We start from the raw sequence: 14,491 nt of genomic DNA on the forward strand, positions 1-14,491 counted from the left end.
GATGCTGCATAAACTTGAGGCTTTCTTGAAATCGTAAATATGCCTCTGGGTTACTGCGTTAATATTTATGTATGATGTATCGAGTCACTGTTGCACTGCACCGCATTGGCGAACCGAGAGTTTCAGTCCTGCATACGTACACCATGCCTGGAATCGATTTTTGCCCAGCCAATTAGCGCTGTTTAGACCCATAAAGCCCCCCCCCCCCAATGTGGAGAACTGAGCCAACTGTAGCCTCTCTATCCACATAGTAGCATTAAAGGATACCATAGTAGGTTTGCTATCTGTTTTTCATTTACTTGGACATCTTGGTAAGCAGATTTTTATTTTGGATTAGACAAGCTATAGTGGCACGTGTACTGGTCGCTCCTCCGGCTCTTCCAACTCCCGGCTTCTGAGTCCTCAGGCTCCTCACTGCTAGCTAGTTTGGTTGGCTCTTCTAGCTGGCAACTATAGGTGATTCAATGGAGATCCCAGTTGAGAATCTGGTGTTTGTTACACGACGAGACGCTGTTCAAATAAAGAGATTCATAATATCTTATTGTATCTGCAACTAATAAGAGTAAAAGTTCTTAGAGTTAATCTGATTGCAGACCTAGAAGAACAACTCTGTCAACAATAGGAACGCAATCTAGTTGGTTTATAGCTCTTTCGTCACCTTATTATCAGTAGTAGGGCGTAATGGGATTGCAGACATGGTGTATAGCCGTTTTGCATTATAGTAGTCCAACAGCAAGGATTTTGCGCCCCATTCTGAAAGCAAGGACTGTGTGGGCTAGGACTGCTCAAGAGCATGTCGCGGATGCGGGGAAAGCCAGCGCAAGCGGGGAAGCTGGTCACCATGTGGGGCATGTACATCGCCTGGCTCTTATTAGACGGATCTGCGTACCCGTGTGTATGTATCATCCAGGCTCTTCTCCACGGAATCAATATACCGCGAATGAGCCTGCAGAGTGACGTGCCGTGTCTATGCTCGCGTGAGTGTGCAGGTCATCGGAGGCATGTCGCCTGGATGCCTGAATCCAGGTATCAAGCTCACTGATCGGCAGATAGTACCGTACGCCTTCGGGAAGTGGCGGGCTGTACTGCCCCGCGCTTTCGGGAATGAAGTTTACTTCCATATCGAGTACCGCGATCAGTTTCGTCGTATTCTTTCATCGTTACATTCTGGGCGTGACATTTCTTTTCATTCTGAACCCTAGTCCGTGAAATAATAGACAAAAACGAATCACAAAACATGGCCTCTTTGGAGACAAATGGCAATAGAGTCCAGGCCAATGACGCTGTTCCAAAAACAGGCATCAAAGTAATCATTGTCGGTGCAGGTACATACTAGCCAAGGGTTCACGACATGTCAACTTTCTAAAAAAGATCAACTAGGTTTTGGTGGCCTGTCCACGGCCATAGAATGCATCCGTCATGGCCACACACCTGTAATCTACGAGTCTTTCCCCTCTCTCAAGGTTCTTGGCGACATCATTACTTTCGGACCTAATGGGGGTCGCATCTTCGCACGCTGGAACGACGGTCGCGTTGCGCGTGAAATGCGCAAGGTCTCCATCGACTTGACTAATTATGGTTTCAACATTCACAAGTGGGATACCGGAGAGATAGTAGTCAATCAAAAGACGCCACCGCGCAATGAAGAGGTGCCGAACTTCAACGGGCATAGGGGTGAGCTTCATGAAATTGTTTTTGAATATGCAAAAGAGATTGGTGTAGAAATCAACTTGGGACAAAAGATCGAGCATTACTGGGAGGATGAGAAGGAAGCAGGCGTTGTGCTCGCGGATGGAACGAGAGTGGCTGGCGACGTTGTAGTGGCAAGTGATGGTGTCAGAAGCAAAGCCAGAACACTAGTGCTCGGATATGAGGACAAACCAAAGAGTAGTGGGTATGCGGTTTGGAGAGCATGGTTCTCGAACAAAGACATGATTGCGGATCCGGAGACTAAGCAGTTTTGTGAGAATGGTGATACATTCAATGGCTGGATTGGTATGTCTTCCTTTGTCCTTTGTAACCATTGATCTAAGTGCGCGATAAGTGGTAGCAACTAACATCAACAATAGGACCAGATGTACACTTTCTTTTCAGTACAATAAAGAATGGCTCGGACTGCTGCTGGGTTTTGACCCACCGCGATTCGCATGACATCAAGGAGTCCTGGTCATTCCCTGGCTATCTCAAAGACGTGCGCAAGGTCCTTGAAGGCTGGGATCCTATGTGCTGGAAAATCGTTTCTAAGACGCCGGAAGAGAAACTGGTAGATTGGAAGCTTGTTTACCGGGATCCGCTGCCCAACTGGGTCTCTGGATACGGATCTGCACCCGGTCATGGTCGCATATGTCTACTAGGAGACGCCGCTCACCCATTTTTGCCGACGAGCGCACAAGGCGCAACTCAGGCGTTGGAAGACAGTGTTACGCTGGCAGTGTTGCTGAGGAAGGCAGGTAAAGGGAATGTGAAAGGAGCGTTGAGAGCATACCAAGATGTACGGTACGAACGTGTGAAAGCGGTGCAGAAGACTGGGGAGACTACTAGGGATATGTGGCACAAGACGGATTGGGAGAAGGTGAAGAAAGACCCTACTATCATACAGTTCCCAAGAGAGGATTGGGTATTCCTGCATGATGCGCAGAAGCATGCGGAAGAAGTAGGAGATGAGGCGATCAAGAAGGCTACGAGCGTGGCCACGTAGTTCCGGTCTAAGCTTGACGAACGATCTCAGAGATTACAATATTCTAGTCGCCTCTGTAATCTTTACTCTTATCAATGCAACGCATGCAAATACTCTCACATACATCCTCATTCGTCCTAAGATCCACTTTGTGGCGAGGTGTAGTTTTCATAGTTTATGAACATGTTGAGTGGATTTTTCGAAAAGACGAGCAAAAGATTCCATTCATGATTAACAAAGAGATGATACAACCACATGATCAGAAACAAGCTAGCAGATTGTTTTATCGTCCATCGACAATCCTAGTCACGCTTCCCCACGCTAACAACTTCCTGATGTACAGCTTCGTTCTTCTCGCTGTCACTCCGTTCGATCTTCTCATCTCTACCTTGTACATAATGACCAACACATACATACTTTCTGAACTTGCGTGCTGGAAGTCTCGCTTCAAACATCTCATCGACCTCTTCAAGTGTGCGGTCCTTGATCTCTGGTAGATAGAAGTAGACCCATACGACTGTGATAAAGCAGGATGGTCCCCAGATCCAACCTAGCCGGGAAGTTAGTGCTATTGTAGAAGGCATTTGCGTGAACATGGCAAGGCATTCAAGAAAGGGAACTAACCATATTCTGGTCCCCAATTGAGAGACTCAGGATTGATAAAATAGGGTGCTGTAAAAGTGGTGAGCCAAGCAGCGGCAAAGGCAACGGCAGATGCAACGCCGAAGGTATATGACCGTAACCGCTGTGATGGGATTTCTCCGCCAGCAAGCCACGAATAAGCCGCAATCATGCCGTTGTATCCGCAAATGTAAACCACCGAAACTCCAACAATTATCTTGCCTCCGTTAGTATGGAAAGCAAGAATCAGTTCTTAGCTCAGATAAGACGTACCTTTCCCGTGCGAGTAGTGCGAGGATTAACATGGTAAACAGCTGCAATGATCATCTGGGTGATACCACAAATCGATAGACCGGTCATAAGGAAAACGCGCCGCCGTCCAACTTTGGAGATGATACAGCTATTGACCGTTACCGCAACGATACCGACAGCAATTAAGATACACGTGTTCATGAATGGGCTGCCGACGTTTGCCATCTGCATCGAAGTCAGTATTTACGTGAGATCGAAACCTTTGCGACTTACCTGGAAGAAGTATGTGCCATACGCAATTACAAACATGGCACCAGATGCAGCTTGAGTCGACACTGCGGCAATAGATAGCAGTGTGCGTCGACGGTCGACTGGGTTCCTCCAGATATCCATGAAACTTGCACTAGCATTGACAGCTTTCTCGGCATCGATGGCTGCCTTCATCTCGACAACTTCGATGTGTACATTCGCTGGATTCGGACGCATCCAAAGCAGCGATTTCTCAGCTTGTTCATTCTTCCCGACCAGAACGAGCCAACGTGGGGATTCGGGGATGAAGAACAAACCAACGGACATGAGGAATGGGACGATGAATATCACCCCTAATGGGATGAGGTACGATTTGCGACCGTTCATATCGTGCGTTGCGTTGTCGACCACGGTGCCTACGAGGGTACCTATCGAAACCCATATTTGATATACGGATATAAGAAGACCGCGATAATGGGCTGGTGCAGATTCCTGTTGCGATATTAAGCAACCAAATCATGGTGGTGAGTAGGGTTCCAATTGTAGTCTTACCTGAATATACAACTGCGAGAATGTCATGTACCAGCCATTCGCAAGTCCAATAAACAGTCTGCCAACATACAATCCTGCCGTGTTTGTCGTAGTCATCATGACAATGTTACTGATACAGCAAAGCGCACTGGCTAGCCACAAACAGTGTCGTCTTCCTAATTTCTTCGCCCCAACTCCTGCAAATCCTGAGCTAACGAAGGCGCCCAGAGTCATTAGAGAGGACATAAGCTGCTGTCGCTCAGTCGAGATATTCCAGCCAGTTGGACTAGCGGGATCAGGATGTCCAAAGACTTCAAGGAAGCCACGCATAGCTTGCAGTCCACCGATGGCGCCAAAGTCAACGCCGTATTGAAAAGTTGACATTGAGACCAGGGTGCATGCTGCGACACATTTCCAATTGGACAGCAGACTGCTGTCGAGTTCTGGCATTTCGATGACTATTTCCAAAGTTCCACGTAGAAATGAGAAAAAGCTGATGGGAGAGACAAAGATTGGTAGCCAGAGAAATCAGGTTGTTGACAACCTCTCATACATAGGTGTGCAAGGGCCTCCACAATCCGATTGTACACTCATTTCTGGATGCAACTGGGCAGATCGACACCGGTGGGCTAATCCCGACTTGCAGTATTTGCCGATAGTGGTCATGAAGCATATGTACCCCGCTTCACCGTAGCTATAATTTGAGTTTAGAATGGAGTGTTCAAGCTGCAGTTGGTTTCGCTAGGCCAATGGCATTTCCTCCTCATTCCCACGTATTGCATGATTATGCCTAAGCAAATTCTAGATCTTTTGGATGCAGGAACAAACAATCAAGAATCGCATCAGCTTTATTAATGTTTCATTGTTCGCTCATGCATGGTCCGCCTTGTCTTGTGTATTGATCTTTGCTCGGCATCTTCACTGATTTCCGCAAGGTCAGCAGCTTGGTTAAAGCTTTGGCGGAATTTGCGTTAGAAGAGCTGCGATAGTGGCCATTCTCGTAGCCAAGAAAGTCAACACCATACAAGAAAGAAGATGAGGGTATGCTACTACCCGAGACATTCATGTGGGGCAAGTTTGTGGGGCGCGCCAACTTATCCCGTTGGCTGGGATGGATGGGTACATAATTGTGTAACTCCATAATCATGCATTATGTTGTTTGCAAGGATAGCTGGCCCCGGCTCAGAGTGCCATCAGTAGGATCAGAGAGATTCTTGTCTATGTGGTGATTGGGTGGATAAATAAACCTTGAAGCGCATAGCGTGACTTTGAGTATTCCATGTGTTTCTGTCCTGAGAGCGGTAATCCAAACATCCCCCGTCTTTTTTGCTACAGAACTATTGCTAATGTTGAAAAATATCCTCCTCAATAATCTCTTATAGCCCCGCAATTAATGGATGCAACCGTGTTCATAAAGCAATGCCTCATCCAACCCTCTCCATGCCAGCCATCTTCATTGTCGAAGACCAATGGGGTGTCAAAACTGCTGACGTCCCAAAAGACTTCGACCCAGTCCCAACAAGATTCGTCGTCGCACTCATCGATATGTCGAATTGTCGGCTCAATGACCTCGTCGAAAATTGTTTGAAAGTACACCCTGAGGGCTAACAGGTAATACCCTCGATGGAGGTACAGCCAGTTTGATTTAAAATAGTTCACATTTGACCTGGCCAGAGAGCTGAAGAGAGCATGGAGGGTGTTTGGATAGTGGAAATTAGTATGCTCCATGACCAGCCGGCGAAGAGTCGGGTTATGTGTGTTAACAATACGGTCCAGAGTTGGTGCCGATTCACTCGAGATAAGTCCATCAAATTCAAGTGTTCGGAGACGAAACGGTGGATCGCTGCCAAGCTGTTGAAGTAGCGGCGCCCAATCCTCGCTGCTGGTGCGGTAGTACCTAATGCTTCTCGGGCTTGTGCGTACTTTCAAGACCTTCAGGTTGGCATTCTGCTTGGTAATTTCGACAAGGCTTGACATGCAAATGTTCTCCCTGCTAGGAAACATCTCCAGCTGTAAATCTATGGTGGTCAAGTTCTGCAGAACTGGGACATATGTCATCCCGTCGAGTATCGATTCTGCCGAAGCCAGCCATGACTGCCACTCTGATTTCGCAAAATCCAAGATTCTGAGCATCTCAAGACGTGACGCTGTCGTTTGTGTGCAGCGTATCAGTTGGGAGACAAAATCGCAAATGGTATAGGCATCAATGCTTTGATGTTGTCCAGAATGTAGAATTAAGAGCCCTTCTAACTCGTCATCACACATCTCCTCATAGTCTTCAGGCACTGGTCTAGCCATTAAATGTCCGTCTTTTGTGTAAACCTGGCCTTCTGGTGCTCGAATGATCAGTTCCCGTAGTTGCAGTGCTTGTTTGAAAATGTCCTCAACAGCAGCAAAGAGTCTTGCTTCATCGAGCATTTCCAGTGTAACAAGTTCATCGAGAACTGGTAATTCTTCTTCTCTCAGTGGTTGAATACGAGATCCGAGGTCAAGACGAATTTCCAGTGTGTGGATATGCTTGACGAATCGTGGGATGCTCAGTCTTTCGAGGTTTCTGACACTGTGGTTGGTCGTCTTACAGATGCGATGGCGGAAGTGTGCTTGAGCCTATAATTACTTGTCAGCGGATGGGTATACTGAACTGGGATTATATCGCATTTACAAAGGCGTGGTCTATGTGTTGCGCGATATACCGGCTGCCGATCTTTCGAAACTCGCGCAATTGTTTCTTCGTCAAATACCCAGAGATCATGCCCAATATCTCTCCAGGTAGATCATCCAACTTACGAAAGCTTTGTAACGGTTTTCTCTCTTCCTCGACAAAACATTCAAGCATGACCAAGTCCTTATCCATACCACTTTTCCTGAAGTTTCGGAGCCACAGTGACTTGTTCGTTCGTCGTAAGGATGTAAAAAGTGGCATAATTTTTTTCCGTCTGTGCGCATGAAGAATCACGACTTTATAGGGGTAATTGGGACCATGGTTCTAGTGAGACATGACACTGAGAGAACTTGCTAATGGATCATCATGGAATTTTTATTTATCATGCCAAGCTGACCTGATACTTGCTGTTGATAAGTCCAACGAGCTATACTAATGCTCTCCGCACATCATCTGTTTTCGAGCCTTGTTCTTTCAAGATCGCAGTCCCAATTTCACAATGCTTCCATAATGTTGTTGGCGTAGCGCTACAGCGATATGGTTACTATGGGTGGCAATGATGAGCGATTGTGTAATGTTACTAGTGCTAATACTCGGTGTTCATAAGAACGAATCAATGGCTGAAACATACAGCAGATCGATAATACCCAACATGTCGCTCAATCACGTCGCAAGTCAACGTCGCAATGTGATCCCAGCCAATGAAACTTTGTCTAGTTATTACCTTTCCTATAGACACCATTGGTGACGCCAGATACACAGATGCTTAAATAGGCGATATAATACAGCCAATAAGGGCCTCCAACTCTACTAGCCTTTTCAAACAGGTTGCAGTCTTCGCAAGGTTCAACTTTACCCGACGTTCATGCCCCACCCCCGGGATGTGGGGTAGCCCGCTCCGCGCCAGTGAGTCTCCAAGAGAGGGCTGCACTAGGAGTTGCAGAAAGATATGGCGGTAGTAAATCTGCAAGCCGATATTGAATCTTAGGTCATCGGATACATTAGTGGATCAGTGCTATGCATTGTAGCTTGTATTGATTTGCCTTGACGAACGTACACCCAAAAGCTCAAGCGTCTTTTGTCTAAACACCTCAGCAGGAAGAGCACACACCTTTCGGCAACATGGCGATTGAGCAACTTTTCGAGGCGCTACCTATCCACTACTTGCAGCATGGTATATCAAAATTTGGTGCTGGAAACGTCGCCCTCGCAGTCTTCGGGATAGTCGCGCTCGGTATTCTCGCGGATTATACCTGGATGCTGTACATGAGATCGAAGATGGTAAATAAAGTCATAATGACAAAAAGACTAATTACCTTACTGATGCTAAGAAGCCCCCTGGGCCCTTCCCATACCCTATCGTCGGGAACACTTTCCAACTACCCGACAACAAACCATGGATATATTTCGAAGAGCTGTCCAAGAAATTGAACACACCACTTATCACATATTGGATCGGGCGAAATCCAACTGTATGGATTAATGATGCATGGACAGCGAACGAGCTTCTCGAGAAGAGGGCAGGCATATACTGCTCGCGACCACGCATGTTGGTCTTTGCAGAGCTGGGCTCGGGCCAGAATAACCTTGTCAACCTAATCACTACAACCCCGGCTCAACGTGAACGGTTTCGGATGCTGCGTAAGTTGACACACCAAGGTGTTGGCATTCAGCAGGTAAAGAAATATCGTAGCTTTCAAAACGACGAGAGCAAAGTCGTTGCTCTTGACTTGCTTCGCACCCCCGAGAAATATGTAGCGCACTTTGAGCGATACGCAACGAGTGTGGTGTCGATCATTGGCTTTGGGAGGCGAGTTTCAAGTCCGGAAGATCCTATCATTACAGAAGTAATTGCGTTGATGCATCGCGCCGCCGACCTCAATGTGCCTGGCAAGACATTTCCAATGTTGATGGAGACATTCCCTGCATTAGCTCGTGTGCCGACGGAGTATGCACCCTGGAAACACGGAATGGGGTCAAAGAAAAAGTCACATCGCGGTCATGACTTCTTTTATTCACTAGCGAGCGAAGCCAATGAGAAGCCAGGTCACGATGACTGCTACGTAAAGATGCTATTTAGGGAACAAGAAAAGCACGGATTGAGAAAGGAAGAGATATCCTCCTTGGCTGGCAACCTATTTGGTGCAGGGTCGGATACTTCGAGTAGTACCCTCATCACAGCGGTACTTGCGATGCGTGCTTTCCCGGAAACTCTTGAAGCAGCCAGGGAAGAGTTGGACCGTGTGGTAGGGCCAGACCGAAGCCCGTCGTTCGAGGACGAAGCAAACCTACCCTACATACGCGCTTTTGTTAAAGAAGTGTTCCGTTGGCGTTCTGTAGCCATTATTGGTGGGCAACCTCATGCACCAGTGCAAGATGACTATTACAAGGGTTACCTGATTCCACAGTCGACGTGGGTGCAGGGCAATGTATGGGCGATCCATCATAATGAACGCGAGTTTCCGGACCCTGATCGGTTTAATCCAAACCGGTTCCTGAAAGACCATCCAGACTCACGGCCTTTTCCTGGCGAACGTGGATACATGACTTTCGGCTGGGGACGACGAGTGTGCTCAGGACAGGCACTTGCTGAACAGGGAACATGGTTGACGGTTGCGCGACTGATCTGGGGCTTCAAGATTGAACCAGCGCTAGACGAAAGTGGAAAGCCTATTCCTATCGACATATATGACTACACGTAGGTCGATCATAATTTCCACTCACAAACTTAAAGCTGACTACATCGCAGCAATGGCCTAAACATGCGTCCAAACATCTTCAAAGTAAGCATCAAGCCACGAAGTGATAGAATCAAGAAAACCATTGAAAAGGAAGGAGAACAAGCGCTGGCAGATCTTAGACCATATGAGGGAGAGACTAGGTACCGTATGAGTACATTCTATCAGAAATGAAAATCGCTGGGACGTAACACTACCTTTAGCTTGTGTCAAGTACTATGAAAAGGCAGGATAGGAATGTAAACAGCAAGTGCAATCACCATGATTTTCACTTTTCATGTTCTCACGCGATGCTTTGGCTGTGAAAATGGCTTCCGCAGTGATCAGAGGGCTTTTTCCTTCTTCTTAAAGCTACCCAAAACTCAGAGAATCAAGCACAGAGAAGCCCATTTTCTATGATTCAACTACAAGCTCTACTGTTATTTTATGCCTGGTAGCACCTTTTAAGTGATATATTTTGGCTGTAATGGCTGTCAAAGACTCCATTAACGCTTTGTCCGACAGAACCTTCGTGTTGCCTTAGCACCTCTGACTCTAGTAACATATATTTTAGACTAGTCCACAAGTCTCTAAAAGGTATGTATATTGTCACGACAATGCATCAAGAGTGACATGTTCTCACCGCTTCCATCCACGTCAAAGCTGCAGCGAAATTCGACTCTGCATGTGGGGCACAGAAGACTTCAGCGATGAATTCGTGGTTGACAAGACATATGTGCTATTCCAGATCGCCTCTAAGAAAATATTGTTTTTCTTGGCAGATAGCCGCGAGAGATAATGCAAGTGCACGTGGGTTTCAACATCACTCCATCAGACCGACGTGTCCGAGTCTAGCGCTCTTACCGATACTGACTCGCCTTGCTAGGGCTATGGAAAATACACAGTACGCTAGAAGTTGCGAAGAAGCTAAACTAGTCGGTTTACGACTTAGAACAGGGCTTAACCTACGTGTACTGTGCCCGTGCGTATACGCATCTCTTAATGTCTGACAGTAGATACTTGGCGCCCGGTGCCAAGATATCATCTCTAGTTCTCCCCACGTTCTTCGGTTCATTGCTGACGACATAGCCGCTACTTTTGTGATGCTTCTTAAGAAAGGAGATCCTAGTGCTCACGAAGTGAGTTGAGCATTCATGATGCTCCCACAACTTAATGGTGCAATACTGATCGTGAAAGAAGAGACTGTGATGGTCCATGTGAGGACTGTGTGTTTGCATTGGACACGCAGGTTCCGAAAAACCCCGAATTGAAGATGGCTGCTGTGCACATGACTCTTTTGAATGCCAACGGTGCAGACAAACCAAACGGGCCGGTTACCTCACCGACGTTTGAGGTATTCTAGAGCACATGCTACAATAACCACTCAAACATCCCGCTCAAAGCTATCCCCTGAGGTCTGGAGTGTGGCTGTCAATTGGGAAGTACATCCGTTATTCTGTGCGGGCTAATCTTAGTCCATGTGAGAAAAAGGAAAATGGTAAAAAAAATAAAAATGGAAAGCCCCGAGGAGATGTCTCAGAGAGTGGTGCGGTAGAAAAAGCCGATATCTCTGGGTTTTTCCAAAATCATTGCAAATGATAGGTCCACTGACAACTGTGTGATCAGCAGCTCAGGAAAAAAATCCTAAGTGGACCTTTTCTATTAGTAAATGCACATCCAACCCCACACGAAGTATTTTACATCTGTATAACTAAAACTCTATAGATCCTTCAGTTTTTATCGAGTCAATCAACCTCCAAATTCAGACAACTTTCGCATTCTCTCTAACACCGCATTTTCGGTTCTATTTCCACGCTAGTATTGTACTTGCATAATTACAAGATCGATCGTTTTTTGAACCAAACATACCGCTAGGGCGGTGTAGTTTCACTTCCGGTCTATAGAATTAGGCGGTGTGTTAGTGCTGCTATGGTATGGTGTTCCGAAGGAGCTATCGACTATCTCAGATATTACTACGATATTACACATCACGAAGCCGCGAATCTGAAAAAAGAAAAGCAGCCAAACATGAATTTCTTTTCGGCCGAGAAGATCCCGACAGCCCGCTTAGCTCTGAATATATTACTAACAACAAATCTGTGTTGCAAATACGGAACATGTATTATAAATGTTGGTTTCACAACCATCAGCATTGTTTGTCTAATACACCCGCGTGAATGGTGCATAGACCTAGGCCGATCTGGACTAGACTTTTCAATCTGCGACCAACGATTGCGCATGTAAGATTCCCACACCCCTCCCTTGGGCTGACTTGCCTCCTGCGGGGACAGCGACACGTGTACAAGGTGTGATGGTTAGTTGGACAAATGACGCATTCCTGTGAGACATTTGCATATGCATATGTATTATTATTGTTTTTTCTCCCTCGAATTTCGAGCAAATATTCAAAGAACAATGCAGATTATTCGTCTCTTTCGGAGAATTCGCAGCCTTGCTGCAAGGAAACCCAAGGAACCGAAGAAGACGAAGCAAAAGACCCTGGGAGTATGGCTATCCCTCAATGAATCACTGACTGTTTTCGACGAAGATACTCGCTTCTGGTGGGAAACGACCGGGCCCATCCTTGCGCGCATGATGGAATTAATTGGGTACGATCAAGATACACAGCATAAACATTTGCTGTTTTACTACATGTATATTCTACCAGCTCTTGGTAGAAGACCCTCACTCGAAGGCCACCCAAACGGATGGGAAAGCTTCATGACGGATGACTGCTCCCCTCTTGAATTGAGTTGGGAATGGGGAATGTCAGCCGGGGAGTCACGCGTTCGCTTCTCCATAGAGCCAATCGGAAAACATGCGGGTAACTCAGCCGACCCGCTGAATGAGAAGATGGTATTCCAACTTATAGATACGCTCCGGCCAGCGTTCCACAAGAGTCTGGACCTGACCATTTTCGACGCGTTCTCTGAGGCTCTCACCACAACCTACAAAAAGCTCGACACAAAACACATTTCGGTAAACGGGCGATCGCAGCACTTTGTTGCTTTCGATCTCGATGTCGGAACTCCCTCCTTGAAGGCCTACTTTATCCCTGGCCTGAAGGCAGTCGAGACAGATACGCCGGTTCCCGAACTGGTGGTCCAAGCAATCGACTCATGCAAGGCGCATCTTGGACCCGTTTTCATGAACAACTTTCGCAGGTTCAACTCCGACCTGACGACATTCTCCAAAACCAGTCCAAGTCGTCCCCAGATCGAAATCATTGGCATCGACTGTGTCGTCCCTGTCAAGTCACGAGTCAAGATCTACGTCCGTCACAGAGAAACATCTTTCGACAGCGTATGTCGAATGCTTTCACTGGGTGCCAGTAAGCCTCTCAACCCCACTTCATTAGCTAGCTTGCGCGAATTGTGGTCTTTGGTCCTTGGTCTGCCAGAATACTTTTCCTCGGACCAAGAATTGCCGAACGTCCCACACCGGACCTCGGGTATCCTCTACTACTTCGAGATCAAACCGGTGTCACACGATATAGTTCCAAAAGTGTATATTCCTGTCCGTCATTATGCCAAAAACGATCTCTCCATTGCCCAGGGGTTGGCCACGTACTTTGAGCGTCGCGGACAGTCGGCGATGGCGGATAAATACGTCCAAGCACTTTCGGATATCTTGTAAGTATGCATGTAGAGCTTCTGCTTTCACAACTAACTGTGATTGTAGTTCACATAGATCTCTCGACTCTGAACTTGGTCTGCATACCTATATCACATGCTCGTTCAAGAAGACAGGGCTGTCTGTGACGTCGTACTTCAACCCGGAGATGTACCATCCAAATCGGTACATCTCATGAGTGTAGTGTGAGGCAGTCTGTTCCATATTTCTCTTTCTCAGTTTGTACTTTCCTATGTTGAGAATATCTCCATTTCAACCCCAGGGTTAGTTTTTCTTTGAGGCCCATATATCTGAATAGTTGCATAGCGGATGGTGTTACATAACGGACGTGGCATAACGGATGGTGTTACAAGCTCTCTTCATTTAATTCACATAGTCTTTCTAGTCTCTGCATCAAATTTCTTCATGTTGACATCGTAGTATACTGTGCTGTAGACGGTGCGCGAGACTGTAGTATATGGGCATTGGACTACGCCACTCTTTGACGTGAAAGTCGTTGGGATATATCCTGATACGTATGGGTAGTGTGTTAGAATTTAGGATAATGTTTATCAAAATTGAGTTGTACAATATATACAGATTGTTGAAATCAGTTGTGGCTATTCCACGACTAACACTAACTGCAAGCGCCCAGTGCCAGATGTATACCCACACGACATCACTTCCAAGAAAGATGCTCGTGTGACTCTGATGTCAAAATATACCCTCTAAGCAACCTAAAATGAACATCACACCGTCTTTTAGATCGTGATGACATGCTTCCGAATACGAAGGAGATGATTACAGCTGATGCGGTCGTTGCAAGCTACAGGGGAGAAGCAGGGATGACCGCTGTACGGCTTAGCAAGCGTACTATTTAGTACTACACTAAACTTTCCACGCTTTAGGTCTTACAAAAGGCCCTGCGATTTCTGCATGTTCGATCTGTCCACGTGGAGCCCCAGATGCTAGATTCCTCAACAATCCGGGCTCTCCTGTGCCGTGCACCGTAGCAGCCGAGGAACCGACAAATTGCGATGGTAGGAAAATCCGGAACATATTCGCATGATGTAGGCAGTTAAAACACGACGTCAATTAATAATTTAGCATAATTCAAGAGGGCTAGTTTTACTACTAGCGCGGTAAATCAGCGTTAAGCGTAAGTTGTGT

General features: G+C 46.6%; 5 protein-coding genes across 5 annotated transcripts; 3 read left to right on the forward strand and 2 right to left on the reverse strand.

The window, feature by feature from the left end:
* Positions 1 to 1,237: 1,237 nt before the first annotated feature.
* COCCADRAFT_5298 (uncharacterized protein) lies at positions 1,238 to 2,698 on the forward strand (the record flags this gene model as incomplete). The annotated part of the gene is made up of 3 exons (XM_007714378.1): positions 1,238 to 1,325; positions 1,381 to 1,995; positions 2,070 to 2,698. The coding sequence occupies 3 exons, from the start codon at positions 1,238 to 1,240 to the stop codon at positions 2,696 to 2,698; spliced, it is 1,332 nt and encodes a 443-aa protein (XP_007712568.1).
* A 281-nt stretch (positions 2,699 to 2,979) lies between these two features.
* On the reverse strand, positions 2,980 to 4,780 carry COCCADRAFT_37038 (uncharacterized protein; the record flags this gene model as incomplete). The annotated part of the gene is made up of 5 exons (XM_007714395.1): positions 2,980 to 3,227; positions 3,302 to 3,515; positions 3,572 to 3,775; positions 3,824 to 4,291; positions 4,352 to 4,780. The coding sequence occupies 5 exons, from the start codon at positions 4,778 to 4,780 to the stop codon at positions 2,980 to 2,982; spliced, it is 1,563 nt and encodes a 520-aa protein (XP_007712585.1).
* Positions 4,781 to 5,695: 915 nt separating this feature from the next.
* Positions 5,696 to 6,595, reverse strand: COCCADRAFT_37039 (uncharacterized protein; the record flags this gene model as incomplete). Its single annotated transcript, XM_007714396.1, has 1 exon — positions 5,696 to 6,595. One exon carries the CDS (start codon positions 6,593 to 6,595, stop codon positions 5,696 to 5,698), a length of 900 nt encoding a protein of 299 aa, XP_007712586.1.
* A 1,519-nt stretch (positions 6,596 to 8,114) lies between these two features.
* On the forward strand, positions 8,115 to 9,904 carry COCCADRAFT_96975 (uncharacterized protein; the record flags this gene model as incomplete). Its single annotated transcript, XM_007714397.1, has 3 exons — positions 8,115 to 8,273; positions 8,327 to 9,690; positions 9,742 to 9,904. The coding sequence occupies 3 exons, from the start codon at positions 8,115 to 8,117 to the stop codon at positions 9,902 to 9,904; spliced, it is 1,686 nt and encodes a 561-aa protein (XP_007712587.1).
* A 2,220-nt stretch (positions 9,905 to 12,124) lies between these two features.
* COCCADRAFT_96963 (uncharacterized protein) lies at positions 12,125 to 13,520 on the forward strand (the record flags this gene model as incomplete). The annotated part of the gene is made up of 2 exons (XM_007714398.1): positions 12,125 to 13,341; positions 13,391 to 13,520. The coding sequence occupies 2 exons, from the start codon at positions 12,125 to 12,127 to the stop codon at positions 13,518 to 13,520; spliced, it is 1,347 nt and encodes a 448-aa protein (XP_007712588.1).
* Between the last annotated feature and the right edge of the window lie 971 nt (positions 13,521 to 14,491).

This window comes from Bipolaris zeicola (genome assembly GCF_000523435.1).
Source record: "Bipolaris zeicola 26-R-13 unplaced genomic scaffold scaffold_80, whole genome shotgun sequence".
Taxonomy (NCBI): Eukaryota; Fungi; Ascomycota; class Dothideomycetes; order Pleosporales; family Pleosporaceae; genus Bipolaris; species Bipolaris zeicola.